This window comes from Miscanthus floridulus, chromosome 3 (genome assembly GCF_019320115.1).
Source record: "Miscanthus floridulus cultivar M001 chromosome 3, ASM1932011v1, whole genome shotgun sequence".
Classification (NCBI taxonomy): Eukaryota; Viridiplantae; Streptophyta; class Magnoliopsida; order Poales; family Poaceae; genus Miscanthus; species Miscanthus floridulus.
In genome coordinates this window covers 149,528,960-149,553,141 of record NC_089582.1, presented here as the reverse complement: position 1 = coordinate 149,553,141, position 24,182 = coordinate 149,528,960, and the positions used below count along the sequence as shown (strand labels likewise).

The window sequence follows — 24,182 nt, the reverse complement described above, 5'->3', positions numbered from 1 at the left end:
ATTCCATTATCTAAACATATAAGGCATATTTCGTTTGATGGGTTGGCAGTGTTTGGCTGAGCTACAAGCTAGCTTATTCAGCTTTTTTTTGGCTAAAGCAGTGTTTTTCTCTCACAACATTTCAGTATGAACAGTGTTTTCCAGCATAAACAGTGAAAAACTTGTACCAGTCGATGTTCACACGGCTGCTTTTTTTTATAAAAAAAACTTTTATTGCATCACAAACAGGTTACAGAGACGGGGATCATATACCCCCAATCAAAGTTTCGTAATACATACTTGATACTACACGATGGAGAATGAGCAAGTGCTTGACAAAAGAAAATGTAAACAGCCAGGACGCTTGCTCGTCTTGCCCTTTTAGCAAGAGCATCAGCTATCTTATTTATTTATCTGTATATATAGCTTTATTACCAAGTAGCTTCTTGCTTGCTTAATGTCCTGCACTGTAGTGCGTTGCAATCTAGCAAGCACAACAGAGGCCAACACCCGATTGTCAATTAGCATAGTTGCATCCCGGAAATCGCGTGCAACAACCAGCTTGGCACCGAAAAGGAAGGCGTGAACTTTAGCCTCCAAGGGTTCCAAGACATCAGGAGTAGCTACCTAGAAAAAAGAAGCATTGGAAATACTTCTAATAGGTTGAGTGAGGATGAAAACTTCAGTTCTAGTTTGGGTGCTTGTAGCAGGATTTTGAGAGTCGACAGAGCATCACAAAAAAAATCTAGGACCTTAATGAGTCTGCAAGGTAGCAAAATGAGGAGCACCTACAATGGTAACAGGCTCAGACCTTGTGTCATCTTCGATTGCTAATTGTAAACCCCATCAATGGCCTTAGCGTCATGCAACACTCTTGCAACGACCCTTTAAGTTGTTAACTCTATGATTGTTAAGATTTTTTCATAAATACCACATAACGGAGGAAAACATACCTCTTAGGTTGGCATACAACAAGGGTCTAAGAGTCACCGGATATGCCTAGTGCTCTCCCGAAGAGTCACCGGAGAATAACACTAGTAGCCCTTGGAGCCCCCACACAAAAAAGTTCTAGCATCCAAACTTTCATGATTTATCGCCTAAAGGTAGCGTGAACACATGTGTTTGGCGTTTACACCCGTTTAGTCATCGTTAAATGTCAACATTGAAACTGTTTTTTACCAGTTTGACCGTTTAGACGCATTTAGCGTTTAATTCTGTGACTATGGCCTACATTGTATGTGAACCCACCATTTAACGCTTCGCGTCTAGACGGCAGTTTAGATGCGTTTGGGAGAAACACCGATCCGGAGGATGGTCCATGGTGGAGTTTGAAGTGTCGGAGGCGGGGAGGAGGTGGTGGTGGTGATGGTGGCGGATTTGAACAAAAACACGGTGGTGTCTCTGTGCTGGGGATGAAGGAAGCAAACCGACCAAGGATGACGGTTGATCACAGGGACTCATGGGCTCTGATACTAGTAATTTTGACGTTCCTAGGGTAATTACCGACGAATCGAGAAAAGAGCATATACAGCAGTGGCGCCTGTTCGGAGGACCCTGTTTTTTTAGGAGATTCGTCTAATCTCTTTTGCTCCTATCACATAGCCTTTGGGCTTGGCCCAAGAATGCACTCTGGCCTGCTACTACTTGGCCCGTGGCCTTGCTAACAATCAGCATCCTCGCTGTCGCTGAACCTCTGTATCATGGACGTGTGAACCGGGGACCTTGAACTTGAAGCAGCTTATTGTTTTTGTTTTTAGCAATGGGGGACAATGAGTCCCACCTGATTATATTACCACTGGTTCCACACGTATCTGGTGGGTGGACCTTGGAGCAGCTGACCACCAGAACGCCTTGACCTCCTTGGCGAAGTCCCTCTCCCTGCCGAGAACCACCGTCGAGTGGTCGCGCCTGTCCATGACACGGAGCTTGGCGCGCGGGAGCTTCGCCTTGAGATGGTGGCTGCACTCGACCGAACCACCTGGTCATCGGCGCCGTGGACCACCTGCACCAGGATGCCGGCTGCCGCGATGGCCTCTAGGTTTCGGTCCTGCAGCGCCGCCCCGCCGCAGATGACGTTGTGCATGGTGTGCCACGCCGAGTGGTGGGTGTGCTTCATCAGATCCCTCACCCTAAAATCCACGTCCCTGCATTGCATTGCATGCAACGTTTAGTACTTTTTTTAGATAGTTTTCAGCACTGTTCAGCGTGTCAGAAACTCTGTACCGTGCCTACGAGTGTATGTATGTACCGTACGTGTTTCTCGTGAAGAGGCTGAAGAGCCACTCCCAGAGCAGGTGGTTCTTGCAGACGAGGAAGCAGACGGTCCTCTCGACATGCTCGTACCACGACATCACCGCAGAGCCGAACAGCAGCGGTGGCCACAACTTCTTCTCGGCCAGCCTGTTGAGCGCCACCTGGCTCGCCTTCTGCTCGCACTGGCAAGAAGGTACGGCTGCATGTTGCAAGTGCAACCAACGAACACGGTCAGGTCGTCACTGACTGATGGTGAGTGGCGAAGGAGCTGCCTACCTACTGGTGTGTGCGTGTACTCTACTCACCGGTGCAACCAGCGTGATGGATTTCACGCGGGTCGGGTGCTTGGCAGCCAAGGCGAGGGCGATGATGCAGCCCATGGAGTGGCTGACCAGGTGGAAGGAGGCGCTGCCGCTCATCAGGCCATGCGGCTCGATGAGGCTCCTCTCGATCACCTCCACGTGGTCTCTCACTCTGTACATGCAATTCGCAGGCTTAGGGGCTCTGGCCGAAGCCGAGGAGATCCACCGCGAACAACCTGCAGTCGTCGAGGATGAAGGAGGACTCCCGGAACACCGTCTCTGACCAGAAGGACGACGACGACGTGAAGCCGTGCACGAAGATGGCGTTCTCGGCATCGGGAGTGGTCGTCGTCTCACTCTGTTTTAGCGTGCATGCGTGGACATTACCTTCCCGATCCGGCTCTTTGACGACGATGTGCAGCCGGCCGCTGCCGCCGCCGCCGCCGCCGCCTTCGCCTTCGCCTTCGCCTTCGCCACCCCTCCATGTGACACAAGACTTGCACGCGCAGTCAGACCACCTGGGGCTGCGCCACTTGCAGGGCGCCACCATCTCATCCGGCGGTGTCCCTCTTCTCCTCCCGACGACGTGTCGCAGGAGGTACAGGATCGCGTCCCTGACGGTGCTCCTCCGAACGCACGCGTACAACGTGTCAGAGACCTCGTGGTCGCCGCCATCCACTGCTGCAGCGGTCGCCTCGCTGATGCCACCGTTGTCATAGCTCCTGTGGCAGTAGCAGCACATGGGGCTGTCCTCGAGGACGCCGTCGAGGAGGGCGTACACGAAGCAGAGGATCACGTCGGCGACGTCCAGGACCGCGAAGACGGCGGTGGCTAGCGCCGTGGACGCCGCTCCAGCTGCCCTCCATGGCCATGTGGTGGACGACGACCACCGGCTGGCGCTCGGAAACGTTGGCATGGTAGGTGGTGCCAGAACCCAGAAGGGACGGGACAGGACAGGAGGGAGGCGTGGCGGCGAGCTGAGGGGGCAAGGGAGGACAAAGCGGATGGATGCGATCGATGCGAGCCGTGCACCTACATGCGCTGGCCGTTGCTCCACGTCGTCGGTGTGCGCAGACGATGTAATAATCCGCGCAAGCAAAAGCCGGGACCCTGGGAGGCAAAGGCAACCAGGCAACGCTCTTTAATTTTGACGGGGTCCCGGTTGCTTTGCATGCGTGCTGTTGTGCGTTTCACACCATGTGTTAAGTTTCTCGTACGTGCCATGTCCAGGCCTGCACATGGTTTCGTCTCGCCAAAGTTGTCGCTAGGCAGGTAGGAGTAGCGTCCTTCCGCGCGCGTCTGCTTTTTCTTGACGCGTACATTTCGATTAATTCAACAGCTCATCGTAAGTTCAATTTTTTTTCTTCCGAAAGCAAGCTCATGAGTAGTTTTATTAGACTGTTCCCATGCTGCTCGCCGGAGCCAACTTCGCGTCGGCCGGCGTCGGGATCCTCAACTCCAGGTGCATTTCCGTCCCCCAACTCCCTAAGGGGCAAGTCCCTTAACTCATAGGTATTGATAACCAAATTGAACATATCAGAAAATTTATTTACCATATATTTTTTTTTAGTTTTTTCATTGCTCAACCTGAGGATATTGAAATATCCGCCCATAATCAAGGGGTATTTTGCTTTGGAACATAAACTTGTCAGTTCAGTCATGAATTGGTTTTATCATATACATTAGCTATAATCACAAAATCACCGTCCTCAAAACTTTCTAAATCAAATCTCTTGTTTCAAATATACCCCTCCCTCCCCCTCCCCAAACACACACACACACACACATTTGCCCTTAGACGCCTTTAGGAAGCCAAGCAAAGCTCTTTTGATCATCTAATTTCAGGAAAAAAATTGTTGGTATAAGTTTTCTTTATAGTTTCCTGCAGCCCCCACAAAGTTAGCCTGCTATTCACATACTATGTTTTTTAGAAAGGTACTAAGGAGTTTTTGCTCAACCCCTCTGCAATTCCAAATTATGTCTATCACTTAATAGGTTTTTTGTATATCTCCTTTATTTCTAAGCTTGAATCTAGGGTGAACCTTAAATTCATCTTCCTTCATAGATGGGTTTGCCAACATCAGGTTGGTTTCCGGCAACTCTGGACGTAATTTTACTTTTCTTGGCACCTTTTGAGTTTTCTCTTTTTCTTCTTACTTGACATAATTTTAACAATTTCATCTTCAGATTCACCATTTTGCCAAATTAAGTCCTTATGTTCATCTAGGACAAGTGGTTCATCCTCCTAGCTAATACCAAGTTTGCTTTATCTAAATTAGATCTAGCAAATTTTAAGTCCTTCAAAGTGTCTATTTTCTAAAAGATATGGTCTCAGGATTGACGCCCATTTTAGTCCCTATGGAAATTAGTTTCAGAATTATTAAGAACTGCAAAGGAGTACTTGTTATTTTCTTTCATATCTTCATTGAAGTCTTGATCATTTTTAGCTTTATCTTATCATTTATAGTTGCATAGAAGTTTTTTTTCGAGAATGTGTTCGTTGACACGTGTTTCATTAATGAGGAGGATATGAAGCTTACAACAAGTCAACATAGAAGTGTTCTGCACCTTGATTATCTTGCTTTGTTTGACCTGCTTTCATTCGGCTTTCCCTGGCATATCATTGTATAGAGTATCATTGGTTTTCTCATCCCCTTTCATAGCTCTGCCCATCGTTCTTCTTCCATATAGCCAACTAAAACACGATTCTCCTCACTGTCCTGCATTATAGTTTGGGTAGCTATTTCCTTTTCCCTACCATCTTCATGAGTAGATCCCTCCCTAGGAGGTTGGCTCATTAAAAAAGCTCTTTCCTTTATTGGTTTTGTGTTAATTGATCCATCTTGTTCCTCCATAGTACTTATCTTGCTCTCCTCCACCTCCTTTGCTATAAGGATAGTTCTCTTGGCTTCAACAGCAGCAAGAGAATCAAATTTGGTGTACCCCTCCTGCAGCACCCTCTGGAAGAAGTCATAAAAAAGAAATCCAGGACTCCATCAACAACTGCAGGCACCTTTGTCACATCCCTGCAAGCAATTTTTACCCTGATGTATTCTTGCTTTGTCGAGTTCTCCTGATCGACTTCAAGTAGAACCCCCACTTTTGAGACAACCATGCATACCTTCTCATACGAGACACTTTAATTCTAAACCAAGCTACATCAAGGGGCCCCTTGGAGCCTAGTAGCAGAGTTCCATTTTTCAACCTTGAACACCGCATTTATTTGAAAATAAGCTATATCCTCAATTGGCCTTGGCAGTAGAAAACCTCATTTTATATTTATTTTCTCCTATTTTCTTTGCAAACCATCTCTATGAGGATGTAGGACCAGCTTTGAGTTTAAATTCATTCTGAACCTGTTTAGCAGTTGCTACCCTAACCGTGATAGTTCTAAGGGCTGTATTGGACATGTCTTTGATACCAAAATCAGACACAAAACTCTCGATAAAATGAAATCCCTAACAATACGTAGAAAAACCAAAGAAATAGGAGATATATTCCCATGGCATTTTGGTTGTACAAGTGCTCAGTACATAACCCTCCTTGTTACATCGTCCGATCCACACATTGGTAGATTGGGACAGACTTAAGAAAAGTGGCTTATCTTTCCACACTTATTGCAAATTCCACTCCGCAAGTTGTTATTGCTTTCCTTTATCTCCTTTCCTTCCTCAAATTGTTCATGTTTGTTTTCTTCTACCTTATTGATAGTCCTGAGAGTAGAATTACTTTTGGCAGATTTAGCCTGAAGATGTTGTTGTTAAACATATTTTTTTGATTGGTTGAAGTATGAATTGCATAGCATAAGGTTGAAGAGGGAACTTGAAGCATTCATATGTTTTTTCTTCTTAAGCATATTACTCGAAGAGGAGACATAATTATTCGCATGTCTGATCATAATTGTGACACACATAATTGTATTGATGATAAGAAGATGATAAAAAGGGATTGGTTGAAAAGGCTATTTTCTGTTGAACAAGTAGTTTTATTTGTTAAAATTAATCTTTTATGTTATAAACAATAACTATCAAACTTAAATCCAACCATCATTTTTTGCTGAAATTATTGATCTTCATGCTCTTGGTTTACAGGGGCTTTCTGATGAAGCAAGTGATCATGGGTGCACACTGATAAATAAAAATCACTAGCTTTTTTATGCGAAGAAGATTTATCTCTCCATGAGAAATTTGATGCATATCTGCAAAGAAGAAGGAATTTTTGATAGTGTGTAGTAGTCCCACATAGCTCAGCACAATAGTTTTACTTCAGGACGAATAAACAATTGAAAATAATTGGTGTATGTTTTGATGAGACCCTACATAAGCTTGGCTTTTCTTGTGCGGGCTATTCAGTGCTAAAAATTTTGTCATCAATGAAGCAAAAAATGAAAAGATTGTTCGGTTTTCAAACATACAAAATGATGATTTGAGGACATGCAATTCAGGAAATGCTAGGTGGACATGGAGCGCTTGAATGAAATGATTCATCAAGAAAGTATTCTCTTTGGATATAACACCTCATGAATTAAATGTATGGTTGCTCTCATGATGGAACCAAAATTTGAAGATTTAATGCCAACCCATGTTTCACTCTTAGATGATCTTTATGCGGGAGGAAAACAGATGTCATGGTATGTGTAGAGAGATAGCATAATACCTCACGCCCATTAGGAGGGGTGGTTTTTATATAGTCACAAGGACATTAATATAGTTACAAAAGGACCCATATATATATGTATATATATGTATATATGTATATATATATATGTATATATATATATATATATAACACCCCACTTAGTTATAGCGGGAGGTTCACGGACGCATAGACTGGATAGAAAATCAATAAATAATTATACAGGCAGGCCCTTAGTCATGATATCCACAAACTGATGTGAGGACGACACATGCAGAACACAAACTTCACCAAGCGCGGGCTTCTCACAGACAAAGTGAATGTCGATCTCGATTGCTTGGTCCGGTGGTGATGGACGGGGTTTGCTATCATGTAGACAGCATTGATGTTGTCACATAAGACAACCGCGATGGAGGGTAGCGGTAGATGGAGCTCCTGGAAAAGTTGGTGCAACTAGCGGCACTCGGTGACAGCATGGGCGACGACACGGTACTCTGCTTTAGCACCGGAGCAAGAGACAGTGGTCCGACGCTCGGATGACAAAGACACCAAATTGTCACCTGAGGTAGACGCAGTAGCCTGATGTGGAGCGGCGGGAGTCGGGGCACTCCACCCAGTCCACATCGGAGTATGTTGTGAGAGACTGGATAGGACCGGTGCTAATGTGTAGACCAGTAGAAAGAGTGCCCTTGACATAGCGAAATATCCACTTGACAGGGAGGTGCGCCTCTCAGGGCTTGTGCATTAAGAGGCTAGGCCAGGTCGGGGTGGGTGAGAGTAAGGTACTGTAGCGCCCCGGCGAGGCTTTGGTACTCAGATGGGTCGGCGACTAGGGCACCATCTATAGCTGAGAGCTTGGACTTGAAGTCCACAGGCGTCATGGTGGGATGACACTCGAACATGCTAGCATACTAGAGAAGCTCAACAGCATATAGGCGCTATGAAACGAATAACCCATCAGAGGAGCGTGTGACGAAGATGCTAAGGAAGTGGTGGAGCGTCCTGAGGTCAGTCATCACGAACTCCGAGCTAATGCGACGCAGGAGGTCCAATGTGGAGGCCATAGGATGATGTCGTTGACGTAGAGCAGTAAGTATACGACGTTGCCTCGACATGAAAACGTAGTAACATACAAAAAGATGTTAGTGCCTAGCATGGTACTTTCAATTTGACAACCATGAAAGATAGATAATAGATTTACATGAGTGCTAATATTTATTAACAATTGCACGTGCATTGACAAAAACACTCCAAATTGGGAGATTATTGAGAAGCCTCAAACAATCCTTATTATTCATCTTGTCTTCCATACTTTTGGTACATCATTATGTAGTCAATCCTTTTGTCAATAAATCTACATAATTTCATAGTTCTATCAACCATCTATTTTTTTTTTCAGTTGCTCATTGAATAACACATGTTTTTCTTTCTTGATGATACCTTTCCAGATCAATTGGGACAGGAGTTTTTTTCTCGATCACGCAAACGACTTGCGCCTATTTGTATTAAGTAGGTAGAAATTTGAATACAAGTCTGGGGCAGGCTTATAGATTTTCAATGATATTATGCCCTCCCCGTTGTTACAAGCGGCTAGCCTGCTACTCGCTGTAAAAGACAACCTAGGCTATTTGCGCCGGCTTGCACCACTTGCGACCGGAGTATAAATTGTTGTTGAAGATTCTTTCCATTCTGGTTGCCAACGATAAACCCAATGCCAACAAGGTCCAGAGCTTTTTGATGTCCCGGCGTGTGGTTTAATTGTACATGCGAAATGGACTATATAGTTGTTCATCAGTAGGTAGTAACACTTATGTAACTTGTATACATATTTGCTGAACGAATGAATGATCCTAACACTAAACTACACTCTGGGTGATCGACCTCGTAACCACCAACTATAGCATTTTTGTGGCCTAATTGTAAGCGAAATGACCTATATATACTTAGAAGTTAGAATAATTGTTAAGCAGTAGTACTTCTCTGACTTTTGAAATTACACGTTGCAATGCAAACGCTCGTAACCCATGTACACTCATCCCTACGAATAAACACACGCAAACCCGTACTTCTCTGACTTGTATATATATTTGGCTAATGATTGAATGAATCTGACACTACACTCTTAAGTTATTTTCGCATGTCCCTTTTATAGTTGAAGTATGATTCCAAGTTATTGTGACTTGTTCTTACACTCCGAAGAGCAACGCATTCAGGTTTCAGTCAAGCAACAGTCTTCACATCATGTTCCTGCATCAGTGTATCATGTCATGATGTCATTTTATCTTGTTTTATTTTTTTATCGCAATCTGGTCCTTGTACGCATATGCCTTGTGTCGGTATTCTAATTTCTGGAGCATATAATTAGATAGTTATTAGGTGTTGGTCCTGCCAAACTTTGTCAAATGTGTAGCTAAAAATTTGTTCGCCATGTGTTGCCAAAATTTGCTGAAGTTTGAGGAAATCTAGACTTCGACTGTTATAGTTCAATCAAGAGGGATAAAATACTTTTTTAGCTAATGCGAAGTTGAAGCTGTAATTAGATGGTCCAAATCCGCGGCCCGCGGGCCACTAATCAGAAAGCAGCTCAAAAGGCCCATTGTTTTTCCGTGAATGAATGAAATAAATAAAAATAAAAACTGACGAACCCAGCAGGCCACCACCGTCGCCGCCGGTATCCTTCCGCCTCCGCCCCGCTGCGGCGGTCACTCTGCTTACACACCACGCCAAGCCGCCCGCTAAAAGCGTCGCCGCGAAAAAATCCCAAACTCATTCACCTCCCCTCCCTCCCAAAACCCTACCCCCCCACAGCCACCGCCTCCGCGCGCGCCCGCTGGCCATGGGGGCGCCGCGCGAGCTCGAGCTCTCCGACGAGGTGGAGGGCGAGGAGGACGGCACCGACGACTTCGTATTCCGCCTCGCCGGCGACCCCATCCCGCTACTCCCGACCGACTCCAACCCGCTCCCGCTCTTCGACCTGCTGTCCCCTCCCGCGCGCCCGCTCGCCGTCTCCGACCGCCACGCCACCGTCTTCCTCGCCCACCCCAGCGGTATCACCGAGCCGAATGCTTACTCCGCTCGGCATTCCCGTCTCGATCTCACCGCCTAACTAGGGCGGCTTCTCATTCGGTTTACAGGGTTTCTAGCTGTGAGGACGAAGGAGTTGATCGAAGCTAGCAAGGAGGCGCGCGAGAAGGGCAAGGCGAGCACCCGCTGCGCGCAGGACTGCTGCGTCGCCGATGTGCCCCTCTCCGGTGTATCCCTCATCGCGCTCTCCCATGATGAGTCCGTGTTAGCAGCCTGCACGGATACTGAGATCCAGTTCTTCTCGTTGGCGTCTCTGCTCACACATAAGGTTATCAGTTTTTCTCAGGGTCTCTGCAAAATTTGTGCATGCTGGATTTCTATATAGGCTAGTGCAGTAGTACGTGAAATGAGAGGACTAGTTTCGCCGAGACTGATTAATTCAGTTTCTTCACAAACTTGAGTGACTTTTTCATGTAAGAGCACTATAGTCAGTAATGGACTAGGGGCATATCCATGTATGCTTCTCTCTTAGTAGTAGGACTTGTGGGAGTTCAGCATTGGTTACTCCTTTCGCGCTGTTGCATAAGGCCTGCATTGTGCTGTTTGTTGATCTGGTCTGTTTTCAGTGCCATTAGCTTGTTCACAAGCTTCTGTTAGAGAAGGTGTTATGGCTTTTGTCAAGATTATAACATTTCTTAACAATTGTGCTGCACAGGATGTGGTACCATCCTCATCATGTAGCCTGGGACAAGCTGGCACTGTGAAAGATTTCAAGTGGTTAAATCATGCCTCTGCAGCATATATTGTACTCTCAAATGGTGGGTTGCTGTGTCATGGGAGTTTGGGCGAAGGCCTGAAGGATGTGATGGAAAACGTCGATGCAGGTCCATGTCTTTTCCTAATATTATTCCTACTGCATTTGAATTTGAGGCACATATCATGAACTGCTGCTATGACATTCTTAGTGTGTGAGATATGTCATGTACTTCACTAGAGAAACTAATTAATTCCACTTAATTCAGTGGTACGAATGATGCTTTGGTGTTTACTGGTGAGAATGTTCATTGTTCTATGATGATTCTGTAGTTTCCAAATGTATAGCATAGATGATACAGGCAAATGAAAACATGTCCATTACTTACATGCTACAAGTTTCAAAATAAAGGAAATTGCAGTCACAACCAATAGAGTAATCTCGTGATCTATTTTCTCTAATGGCTACTCTTAACAACATCTCAACAACAACAACAAATCCTTTACCTTAACAAGGCTGACTACATTAAATTTATCAGAGGTCTGTACAAGTGCATCAATAGTAATGCAAAGTATTATATTTATCTTCAGATGCATTGTTTACTCTGAGGTCTTTATGCATTCTGCTTTGAAGCATTGGGTCTGTTCGTTGCATTTTTAAGCCGCAGCCGCTGCAGCTACCTGTAGATATTTTCTCCTGTGCTAAGTACTATTGTATCACCTGAAAGCTTACAGCCACAGTGGCTTGAAGTCATAGCGAACAGACCCATTAGTTATTATTATTATTATTATTTTTTTTTTTTTGTGCAAAGCTAGTTCTTTGCTAACCATCGCTGATGCAATGTTGTAAGCTGAAGTTAACCATCACTGTCTTGGTTCTCAAACTGAAGTAAGCTATCTTTTTGAAATGTATATAGTTGATTGTTGCAAGGAAGGAAATCATATTGCCGTTGCAAGAGGGAACAAACTTACCATATTATCACCAGATTTTAAGGAAACATGCTCCATGTCCCTCTTGTTCCAGTTGTGGTCTGATGAAAGTGATTCAGAGGGCACTGCCATCAAAGGTAACCAACTAACCATACACCTTTCTCTTGTGTAGTCTATATTACAATCCCTAGATACAGAATGAAATGCTCTAATTTTAATCTTATTGTTGTTTTTGTTCATATTTTTTTTCTTCATGGCCTACCCCAGCTTGGCAGATTGCTAGGGACTAAGGCTTTTTTGTTCTATATTTTTCATCAGTCATGTAAGGCTGTCAGTTGATCGAGATGGTCCACTAGTTAGTTGAAACACTAGTAAAATGGAGGTGATCATCACTATATACTATAGTTGATCCTTCTCTATCAAAAAACAGCACCGTGCTTACACTGAGTCACTGATATGTAAAGTTGATTTGTGGTCTATGGTAGATGAAGCTGATAGGTTTGGTTCTCATCAGGCCCTGAATTCACGATTATCACGTGTTTCTTACATGTTTTTACCCTTTGACCAATTGTTTTTACCCTTTGATCAATTCACGAGTATCACGAGTTGGAACAAATTTATGAATCACAGGGGGAAAAACTAGTTGTTGACTTGCTGTACCTTAGTCATCCTGTACAATTATATATTGAAGAACCAATGATAATGATAAAATTGATAGCCCCTTAGAAAACTGTGAGATATCTTGTCATCCAGAACCCTTAGGAAAGTGTTGTTTTTTGACATTTGCTCCATAAACATTGAGATGTATAGAACTATACATTGGACATAGAGTCATCCGTTCGTTTTGTATGTTACTGGTTTACTTGCAGCTGAAATTGCATTTAGTATGTACTTTTATTGTTCATTATTGATGATTTTCTATTTGCGAGCAGTGGATTCCATTGGCTGGGTACATGGTGATAGTATTGTTATTGGGTGTGTTCGATTAAATGAAGATGACAATGAAGAAGGCTATCTTGTTCAAGTTATAAGGACTGAAGAAAGCACATTTTGTGAGGTTAGTTGGTCCTCTAGACTTTTTTTTTCCTTTCGTCGGATACTCGGATTCATATCACATGCGATGTGCTATTTAGCCAAAGTTTCATTTTCATATATTTTTAGCAACATGCTTGTATAAAGTTGCTTCAATAGCTAGATATCTCTTTGGGTACATAGGCAAAGTTTCATTTGCATATATTTTTAGGAACATGTGTGTATAAAGTTGCTTCAATAGCTACATATATCTCTCTGGGCATAGTTAGGCCATGACCACAGCAAATGGCAAATCATGTTTCAAGGATATAATCTGAATGTTTACCAAGATCATGTTCTTGGTTGGGATTTATGCAAGTTAAAATTGTGTCTATGTTTTTGTCTTAATATCCAAGATGTATAGCTGTCCATTGGATTCATACGGAACTCTTGGATGACAAAAAATAAATCCTAAAATTGGTTTATTGTCATATCATTTATTGGCAAGGGTTAATAAAACATATTTATGTAATTTTTGCGTTAACAAATATGAAATATTACAGTACTAATTGGTTGAACTGAATGTGTTACTTTTGCAATGTGCTTATAGAGCCCAGGCAAGCCAGATGTTTATACCTATGTCGATTTTTTCCATGGCATTATGGATGATGTTTTACCATCCGGAGTTGGACCTAATCTGCTTTTGGGTTATCTGCATCGCTGGTATGTGAACCTAAGCCTTTGAGAAGCTCTATTGAGTATTCTCAACATGTATGTTGGCTGGTTATTGGACAGATTTTATGAGTACTGAAATGGAAAATAAATTTTCTGCATGGATTTCACCAAAAATCTTCCGAGAAGGAAATCCTTAATCCATCAACTAACCTGATTTAAAACATGGCACTGTACACAGTTACTAGTCATGCTATAGGTCCCATTTGTTAATTGTGCCCCGCCCCACCCCGCGCGGTTAGCAGTCCAGGTTCGATAGCTAGCAAAAACTTCTTAAACAAAATCAGGGGGACATTTCTCCCCCAGGTCTCGTTTTTTTAATAGTTCCCATTTACCACTTGATTTGTAATCAAGGGAGTATATAGTGACTTAGTGAGTATTTTCCAGGTACTACCCCTATAGCAATACGTATGATACAGGATGGCACAAACCAGTTAATTGTATGCGTCAACAAGGTAGTAACCATGTGTATTTTGTCTTCCCTTACCTTGTTTGCTTGCTAGGTTCTCGTACGGTCTTACCATGCAATGGGGGCCTTTTATATGGAACTTAGGATAACAATCTATTAGTCTTTTATTTATTCTTCTGCTGGTGTTGCTTTGTTGGTTTTCAATATTACTACTCCCTCTGTTCCAAATTATAAGACGTTTTGATTTTTCTAGATACATTGCTTTTACTATGTATCTAGACATAGTGTATATCTAAATACATAGCAAAAGCTATCGAATCTAGAAAAGCCAAAGTATCTTATAATTTGATATTGAGGGATTACATTAGATAAAAAGAGGGATACGGTCAGGTGAGGTCCACCCCTTTTTGCTAGCCCGTCTGCTGTCCACGGTGATATTTATTTGCTTGCTATTGCATTTCTCTTCTCCGGTGGGAACTTTTAAGTGGGGATTTTAAAAAAAAATATTTTTTAGGGATCTCATGGTGGCTTCCAATAAAAAGAGCATTGAAGACCACATTGCCCTTCTGAAGTGGCCATCCGCACATGATGAAAACACTGTAACATATCTTGAAATGTTGGAGGATAAATACAGTCCTAGGATTGACTTGCAAGGTAAATCCTATCCCAGGAAACATCGCTTTTATGATATGCTGTTGCTTCTCTTCGAAAATGAAGTCTAAACAGTTAAGTCTTCTTTTGTGATTTTTCAGAGAATGGCTGATGACAACAGTCATACTAGGGTTTGGTGTTGAGAATGTTTCATTATTTCAAAAGATCACTGTAACAGTTGGACCTGAACAAAAGGAGGTTGCCCCTCAACATATTCTACTCTGTTTGACTGGTGAAGGCAAACTAGCTGTATATTACCTCGCCAGGTAAATATTGTTTGTTGATACTTGTCAGCATAATATTGTGAAAATTTGGTCACTTTAGCTACTTTAACTTCTAAATACTGAACTTTTGTTGGAGAAACATTTTTGTATTGACACTGTATATTGTTTAGGATTTCGGACCCTTCTGATTTACCTCATGCTACTGTGTCTACCAATGAGGACTACGGTGAAAAACATATTTCACCTGCAACTGTATCTGAAAAGGAGCTGACTCCAAGTGTTACAGGCTCGGTATCTAAGATTACTCTCACTGAACATGGTGCTGAGGCCTCTAGTGCACAAACAGGTAAAAGGATGCTAGCCAAGAGCTTCTAAGTTTCACTTTGATGAGCTATCTTTTTGTTTCTCCAAGTGCTTTCGAAAACTAAAGTACCCTTATGTTATATCCTTGCAGGTAGCAACCAGCAGGAATCAATGAATGTGAAAAACAGTAGCTCAGCTTCAAAAGAACAGGAAACAACTGGCAATTCGTTGCTTATCTCTTCCAATAAGAAGCCCATAGACACCAGGCAACTGAATGTGACTGCTCCACCTGCAGCCTTGCCTAGCTTAGAATTAACAGGAAACACAAAACCTACAATATCTTCCAGCTTTTCTACTGTCAATAATGAAGGCATGAATCCAACAGGAGGCAATGCACCTAATGGATTAGCTCCTTCCTTGCAACCAGGCAGCAGAAGTTTTGGAAACAGCCAAACTGCTAAAGAAGGTCTGGATTCAGCTCAATCAGTGGGAATATTTGGTGGATCTCAAAACTCCAATAAAGATGGTGATGTCTATGGTTTCAAGTCTTCAGTGTTCACCTCTAGTGGATCTGTCCCTGCCAAGATCAGAGAAAGGAATGAGGTTGGTTTTGGAGTTCCTTCACCGCAAACCAGCTACACCGCTGATAGAAAAGTTTTTGGTGCTCCAGTTGCCTTAAGTTCTGTACCTTCACCGTCGATATCTCCAGCTAAACCTGCCCCAATTGGATCTTCATCAAGTGGATTTCGGACAGGAAACTCTGAAGCTCCTCAATCATTGCGTGGATCATCTCCGTCACAGCAATCTATGGGCAAATCACATAACAGCAGGACACAAGCACCAGCAGACTATTCTAGAAACTCCAAGATGGGCACAAGATTTGATTCTGAACAAGACTTATCTAAAAAGTTTTATAGTGTAAGACAGCGGAACATGTTTGATTATTATATTATTTTTTCTACCTTTATTTACTTTTCTCAGACCTCTAGGAAATACTATCATCAATGCAAAGAACTTTTAAGTAATATAAGTGCACATCTTATTTGTTGCCTCATGGAGCATCACCTACATACTTATATACTTTGGCATCCTCTTGTCCCCTTCGTTACAGATAAATGAAATGACGAAGGAGTTAGATGCCCTACTAGCATATATAGAAAAGGATGGTGGTTTCAGAGATGCCTGCATAACCTTCCAGCAGCATCCTCTTTCTATGTTTGAGGATGGCTTGCAAAACTTTTTGGAGTTGTTGCAGGTCTTCAAGGTATATCATAATTGCGAGCGCCCCCCAACTCTTCCTCCCTCAACTGTCTGTCTGTGGTGCTGTCCAGTCCTCTCTTATAAAAACTTTACTAAATGTATATGCAGGGCAAAGTAGAAGAACAATGTTCAAAAATTGAAGATCTGAGGAACAAGATGTTTCAAGGTGAGACATTCATATGTTCTTTTGGCTCTCTTTTAGTAAGTAGGTAGAACAGGGTACACCCCCCTTTTTTTTGCTTCCTTACATCAACAACAACAACAACAACAAAGCCTTTAAGTCCCAAACAAGTTGAGGTAGGCTAGAGTTGAAACCCAGCAGAAGCAATCAAGGTTCAGGCACATGAATAGCTGTTTTCCATGCACTTCCTATCTAAGGCTAAGGTCTTTAGGGTATATTCCATCCTTTCAAGTCTCCTTTTATTACCTCTACCCAAGTCAACTTCGGTCTTCCTCTGGCCTCTCTTCACGTTACTATCCTGGCTTAGGATTCCACTACGCACCGGTGCCTCCGGAGGTCTCCGTTGGACATGTCCAAACCATCTCAACCGGTGTTGGACAAGCTTTTCTTCAATTGGCGCTACCCCTAATCTATCACATATATCATCGTTCCGAACTCGATCCCTTCTTGTATGACCGCAAATCCAACGCAACATACGCATTTCCGCGACACTTATCTGTTGAACATGTCGTCTTTTCGTAGGCCAACATTCTGCATCATACAACATAGCAGGTCTAATCGCTGTCCTATAAAACTTGCCTTTTAGCTTCCTGTGGTACCCTTTTGTCACATAGGACACCAGATGCTTGGCGCCATTTCATCCACCCTGCTTTGATTCTATGGCTAACATCTTCATCAATATCCCGTCTCTCTGTAGCATTGATCCTAAATATCGAAAGGTATCCTTCCTAGGCACTACTTTGACCTTCCAAACTAATATCTTCCTCCTCCCGAGTAGTAGTGCCGAAGTCACATCTCATATACTCAGTTTTAGTTCTACTGAGTCTAAAACCTTTGGACTCCAAAGTCTCCCGCCATAACTCTAGTTTCTGATTCACTCCTGTCCGACTTTCATCAACTAGCACTACATCGTCCGCGAAAAGCATACACCAAGGGATGTCCCCTTGTATGTCCCTTGTGACCTCATCCATCACTAAGGCAAACAGATATGGGCTCAAAGCTGACCCTTGATGTAGTCCTATCCTAATCGGGAAGTCATCCGTGTCTCCATCACTTGTTCGAACACTAGTCACAACATTGTTGTACATGTCCTTAATGAGCCCGACGTACTTCGTTGGGACTTTATATTTGTCCAAAGCCCACCACATAACATTCCTTGGTATTTTATCATAAGCCCTGAAAGAAATTATTTGATCAAAATGATATGCTTTTGCAGGATAAATACTTCATGTCATTTTTGCCACTGTTTGTAATGTATATAATCAGGAAAAAACTCATATGCAATTATGCATACCAACATGGTCTGGACATAATTTTGAAGAAACACAAGTGATTATTCTTGATTAATAGCTATGTTTAATTTGCTTTATTGGATCACTTACAAATGAATGAAGCCACCAGAAAACTTGGGCTGATATGTTACATATTTTTTGTTCTCTTCAGTTTCTGCTAGGCAAACTTACATGAAAGGAATTGTTAGCCAGTCTTCAGATAATCAGTACTGGGATATATGGAACCGTCAGAAATTGAGTCCAGAATTCGAAGTGAAGAGACAAAATATTCTCAAAGCTAACCAGGTATCAGTATCTGACATTCTGACTAACTTCATTTGTTTGTATGACATTGGAGGAGAATAATAAGTCCTTTACTCCTTTGTCATACAGAATTTGACAAATCAGTTGGTCGAGCTGGAGAGGCACTTCAATAATCTGGAGATGAACAGATCCAGTGAAACAGGAAGAGTGGCTTCTAATCGAAGAGCTGTTTATTCTAATAAGACAAGGTCGAGGTATTTAACTGTTAGACCATCTTGCTACAAATTTCATATACATTTAGTGATTATCATCAATTGGATGACAAACAACCAAACAAGTGGCCTTTTTATGCTCCGCTCCTTTCAAAGCGACTATGTAGCTCATAAATGCATGTAATCTTTCACTTTAATGTTTGTTCTCATCAGAATATTTTGATGAAAATACTCTTTTGCTTTGTATTTTTTTGTTTGTAACAACAAATTCAAATTCTCTGCACATTGTATGGCTAGCATCATTCATATCGATTAAGCTATATAGTATGCTTTGCTATTTTTTAGATACCCTTTCTGGATAATAACTAAGTTCGTCGTGTATGTAGTTCTATTTCTCAGTGCTATTCTCTATATTTCAATAGTATGTGTGTTTTGTTTTACCTTTTCTTTTGTGGATCTTTTCATGAATACGATGATTTTTAACATATTCTCGCTTTTATTTTTCAGTCAGACACAATTATCCAGTGTATATAATGCACTGAACTCGCAGTTGGCAGCTGCTGAGCAGCTATCTGAATGCCTTTCAAAGCAGATATCTGTGTTAAATATTGGTTCTCCTACTAGGAAGCAGGGGGCGGTGGCCAAAGAGTTGTTTGAGTCAATTGGTTTAGCCCACACAACTGATGCAACCAAATTTTCAGGCAGCACTCCTAAGCCAGTTAAGCGGTTTCCATCAGTGAATGAGCATTCAAAGGGAATATTAGGGCCTTCCAAGAGTGGTGAGCCTGAGACCGCTCGAAGGAGGAGAGAATCACTGGATATGGTAAGTTATTGAGCCTGAGACCCAGAACATCGCATTTTCTCATGTAACATCACATGACTTGGAAAGAAGATGTGGGTCTTTGTTTTCTATTACATACTCGCTCCGTTCCAAATTATAAGACATTTTGCCTTTTCTAGATATATTGTTTTTTCTATATATCTAGACATAGTGTACATCTAGGTGCATAGCAAAAACTACGTATCTAGAAAAACCGAAACGTCTTATAATTTGGAACGGAGGGAGTATTGTTCTTCATGTGGTGGATAAGCAATAAATCTGACTACAAATTATTTGTCAATTTTTTAGAGCCTGGCTAGTTTGGAACCTCAGAAAACAACTGTTAAAAGAATAGCACAGCAACAACGCCTCAAAATCATCAGTGATCTACCATTCAGGTCAAACAAGAATTTTTTTTATTCTCAAATGGCAGCAATATCACAGGAAAAGTCAAGCGATAGCTCCAATTCATCTATAGTAGAATCATATGTAAGCAGACTGCATTCTCTGAGTGAAGGTAAGTTTTTACAAGCCTTAGACATCAATTTTCTGGGGGTTTCTATTAAGATCACGAAGATTCTTATTATATCATCAGTCTTTGTAATTCTTAACTTGGAACATTTTCTGACAGTTTCAGATGTAAAAGAAAAACCCTCAGGGCCCCAACAGAATCCTTTGTTCAAATGGGTAAAGGAATCAACTGGGTCATCTCAAATCTCAGAGCAAAAGCATTTTGAGTTACCAGGGCAAATGAAAAGCACTGCACAATCTTCAAAACTGACACCATCTTCACCACCATCATTCAGTTACACCCGAATGGGTGCGCAAGATAGTATCGACCCATCCAGTGTGCCATCATTTGGAACAAAACATACTGTGTCTAAGCCAAATACTTTAACCTTCAAAACCACTATAACCCCTAAAAGTAATGCCAAGACAGAGCCAAATATATTACCTTCCATAACAGCTGCAAAAACTTCTCAGAGTCCACTGTCTGTGAAAACTACTGGGGAGTCTAGAGATTTGCCTACATTAACTATGAAGAACAGACAGGATAGTCAGTCAATGCCATCTTTGGGGAACATAAAAGGACCGGGTGCTTCTCTGCAGAACAAGGGTGGCATATTTACAGATCTTGGCAAATCGTCTTTTACTTCTGAACATTCCAAGCCGGCTGTATTACATGAGAAGACTGGCCAGCTTAGTGGGGTTGGCGATGCTGTTCAGAACACTGTGAAAGATACCCCCAAGATGGCACCTCAACCTTCTGCATTCTCGCCAGCTCCTGTTACTCAGACTGATTCATACTCCTTAAGGTCGACTGTTTCCTCTTCAGCCACATCAGCCTCATCAGGTGTGAAAACGTCGGATGTTTTATCTAGCTCAATGCAGAAAGTTTCTCCAATAGTACCCGGGGGTACTGTGTCTAGCTCAATCCCTACTCCTGCTAAGGATTCGTCAACTGGCTTGAGTCAAAATGCTTCCAAACCTGAAACGCTAAAATCAGATGTAACTAGTACCATAGCTTCTGCAAGTTCGACTTCAGTCATATCGACCACTGAAAGCAAACCTTCAGTGCCTCCAACAACTGGCGCCAGCTTGCCTTCTGCTCATGTCTCTGCTCCTAAAACAGCGCCAACAACATCAGAATCAGTTGTCACTTCCACAGGAAAAGATGTAGGACCAAACACTGACACCATCGCAACCGATGAAGATGATATGGAAGAGGAGGCGCCTTCTGCAAGTGCCGAACTCAACTTGGGAGCCCTTGGTGGATTCAGCCTCGGGTCCCAGCCTTCTTCAAGTCCTCAAAAGTCTAATCCTTTTGGTGCCTCCTGTGGTACATCTGACAATAAAAGTTCAGGCACACCATTTACTTTGACAACCAGTCCAGGACAGCTTTTCCGACCAGCGTCGCTAAGCATTCCTTCAGCTCAGCCAGCCCAACCATCTCAATCAACTAGTTCTAGTTCTTTTTCTAGTACGTTCTCAAGTGGGCTTACTGGATTTGGACACCCTGCACAAATTGGATCTGGCCAGCAGTCAGCATTTGGGAAGCCTGCACAGATTGGAGCTGGTCAGCAGGCAGGATTTGGGCAGACAGCACAAATTCAATCTGGGTTTGGTCAGCTGGCACAAATTCAATCTGGTTTTGGTCAGTCAGCACAAATTGGATCTGGGCAACAGTCAGGATTTGGGCAGCCTGCACAAATTGGGGCTGTCCAGTCAGGATTTGGGCAGCCTGCACAGTTTGGTGCTCAACAGGCACTTGGATCAGTGCTGGGTTCTTTTGGACAATCGCGCCAGTTAGGAGGCGTAGGTTCTGGAGGATTTGGTGGATTTGCTAGTGCTTCTACATCTGGGGGTTTTGGTTCTTTATCTTCAAGTAATGCTGGATTTGCTGGTGCTGCATCAGGTGGGGGCTTTTCAGCACCCGCTGCTTCTGCAGGTGGTGGTTTTGCTGCTGCTGCTACTGGTGGAGGTTTTGCTGCTCTTGCCTCCAAAAGTGGTGGTTTTGCTGGTGCAGCTTCCTCTGGTGGTGGTTTTGGAGGTGCCGCCCAGGGAGGTGGCTTTGGCACTGGTGAGATCTCTGAAGTTGTGTTCTGTTTTGAACAAATACTTACTTTGGGAGGGAAGTTGTGGATAAATGCTAATGTGTGATAGCGCAGATCACTTATGGTTTGCATAAGTGTTTAATTAATCATCCAACATTCCAACCTGTGGTCATCATTTTAAAGTTTCGCTAGTTGCTGGCAGTTAAATACACCTAGATTGATTTTATTGTTTGGTTAACTATTGGTATTTGGAGTTGGAACTGCTAGGTTGCATTTCTCATTTCTTCTAGATAGAAGATGCTAGCATATAATGCATAGGCTCCGTTAGGCCTACAAAAAAAAAAATTCATGCTCTCCCGTGTCAGCAATTATCACTGATCAGTTTCTAGTAGGTTTACTCATTTCGGCTGTCCTGAAAAAGCCTATATAAAGTATTTGATCTTGAGCTTTAGGAATACTATATATTGATTTTGAGTCTCACAGACAATTTTTTCAAGCAGTAATCCATAAACCCATTTCAATCAGTTTGTAGTCTTAAATGTTAAGTGTACTAATTATTGATCAATCTGCATTGCCATCAGCTGAGACATGCTCTAACTCAAATAGTCAGATATTAGGTTTGTTGTCTGCAAGTACTTGTCATGTCAGATACTCCGTCTATTCCAAATTATAAGTTGTTTTCTAGGTACATAGCCTTTGCTATCTCGGTGCAAAGCACCGAAAGAATTAATTTACAGTGATAAATTTATCTATTTTGTCTGGTGCCAGCAGCCTGTTTTGGCAACTAACAGAATTTGGTTGGTTTGAAGGTGGTGGATTCGGATCCTTCGGTGGTAATCAAGGAGCTGGGTTCTCGGCATTTGGAGCAAGCGGAACTGGAAGACCGCCAGCTGATTTCTTGACACAGGTGCGAAAGTAGGCTCCAGGCAATCCCCAGACAAGTTTATGCATTAGCTATGGCTTAATGCAAGAGGCCTCGGAGATAAGTTCAATTGTGATGTCTGCCCGTGTATCCCTTAAGCGTTGCTATCAGCACAGTTGCAGGCACAGCCATCAGAGCTTGAGGCCTTAGCTTGAAAAAGTGTGGAAACCTTCCTCCTAGGCGGAGCTGTTGCAGACACATTACCGCAGGATGCCCTGGATGAGGCCCTCGCTTCGCTCCATCTATTGATGATGGAGGCTACGATTTGGGCACCTTACTGTTTTCTCTTCTTTTGCAAAACACAGTAGAGATGCCCATAGCATCGACGGTTGGTCTTGGATTCCTGCGGGTCTCTCTCCAGGGCTACCAACTTGCTAAGCTCAGGCTCCATGGCTGCATGAAATGAAAAGAGGTCGTGTAAAGGCCCTTGCTTGAACGTGATTCCTCCTCCAGCTTTGTCAAATACAATTCCCGGCCTCTTTCCCATATTCCCTGTCACGAGCCCGCCCGCGCAGCGCAGCTAAGATGAAACCGCCCACCACACCAAGAGCTAGCGGCAGCTTGCTGCAATTTGCAAAGACATGGAGAAAGGGATCGAGAGAAACAAGAGCATATGATACACAAACGCTTAAACAAGTAACAACCGAATGTATTCACGCAATCTTTCGCCAAGTATATCTATAATAATATAAGAATGGAACAAGGGAAAAGGGAGAACAGTGAAAGTTACGGCCTTGGTCGATGAGCTGATTAATTCCACTGCATGCATATGCTCAACGGCGGCATCAATCAAACTGTAGGCGAACGAACCCCCAACTAATGCCCGGGGAATATACTACATGGTCGCGATCGGTTTCTTCTTATGTTCATCGGCCGGCCGGTCATCTTTGCTGACAACTCATCGGAGCCATTGCTCAGGGAATCATGTACTCCGCAGCTATTTGGAAACGGAACATATGCAGCGCACCACATGCCTCGACCTCGCTTCAATCCAATTCAATTCCTCAACAGTGAAGTACAGGCATGGTATAGATACCATATATATCGATCGATCATCACTCAGGGTCAGGGGCCGGCCTCGTTGCTTATCGTAATATATATATATATACCCTGGTGGTGGCTATATATATCACTTGGTTATTAGTCGCAAGGATTATTCCCTTACCAACTTATTCCAAGAGAGCACATCTATTCTTGCTCCTTGTCAAGCTTTTCCAGTACTTGAATTGAATGCAGTGATGCAATGACCTGGTGGCGTGGGTTATCGTGTTATTGGTGCACGTGTTCTTCACACCTGAAGCAACAGTATCAGTATATACAAGTGAGGCCTTGTTTAGTTGGGTGAAATTTGAGAATTTAGCTACTGTAGCACTTTTATTTTTATTTGACAATTAGTGTTCAATCATGGACTAATTAGGCTCAAAACGTTCGTCTCACGATTTCCAACCAAACTGTGCAATTAGTTTTTTTTTCCGTCTACGTTTAATGCTC

At 42.9% G+C, this 24,182-nt stretch overlaps 1 protein-coding gene and 1 pseudogene across 1 annotated transcript; one reads left to right on the top strand and one right to left on the bottom strand.

Annotated features, from left to right (window-relative positions):
* Positions 1–1,763: 1,763 nt before the first annotated feature.
* Positions 1,764–3,450, bottom strand: LOC136544692 (probable lysophospholipase BODYGUARD 4; annotated as a pseudogene).
* Positions 3,451–9,827: 6,377 nt separating this feature from the next.
* On the top strand, positions 9,828–23,181 carry LOC136542810 (nuclear pore complex protein NUP214-like). Its single transcript, XM_066535419.1, has 18 exons — positions 9,828–10,216; positions 10,304–10,521; positions 10,909–11,077; positions 11,864–12,013; positions 12,809–12,933; positions 13,498–13,610; positions 14,543–14,682; positions 14,783–14,945; positions 15,074–15,249; positions 15,358–16,124; positions 16,318–16,470; positions 16,575–16,632; positions 18,091–18,224; positions 18,312–18,436; positions 18,902–19,217; positions 19,524–19,731; positions 19,846–21,795; positions 22,579–23,181. The coding sequence occupies exons 1-18, from the start codon at positions 10,006–10,008 to the stop codon at positions 22,686–22,688; spliced, it is 5,286 nt and encodes a 1,761-aa protein (XP_066391516.1). The 5' UTR covers positions 9,828–10,005; the 3' UTR covers positions 22,689–23,181.
* The last annotated feature ends 1,001 nt before the right edge of the window (positions 23,182–24,182 follow it).

What these genes read in the sequence shown, in the direction of transcription:
- LOC136542810 (XM_066535419.1), top strand. Translation starts at nt 10,006, where the DNA reads ATGGGGGCGCCGCGCGAGCTCGAGCTCTCCGACGAGGTGGAGGGCGAG. An exon ending in CGTCTCTGCTCACACATAAG is followed by an intron (nt 10,522 to 10,908) that starts GTTATCAGTTTT and finishes TGTGCTGCACAG; the next exon opens with GATGTGGTACCATCCTCATC. An exon ending in AGTTGTTGCAGGTCTTCAAG is followed by an intron (nt 16,471 to 16,574) that starts GTATATCATAAT and finishes ATGTATATGCAG; the next exon opens with GGCAAAGTAGAAGAACAATG.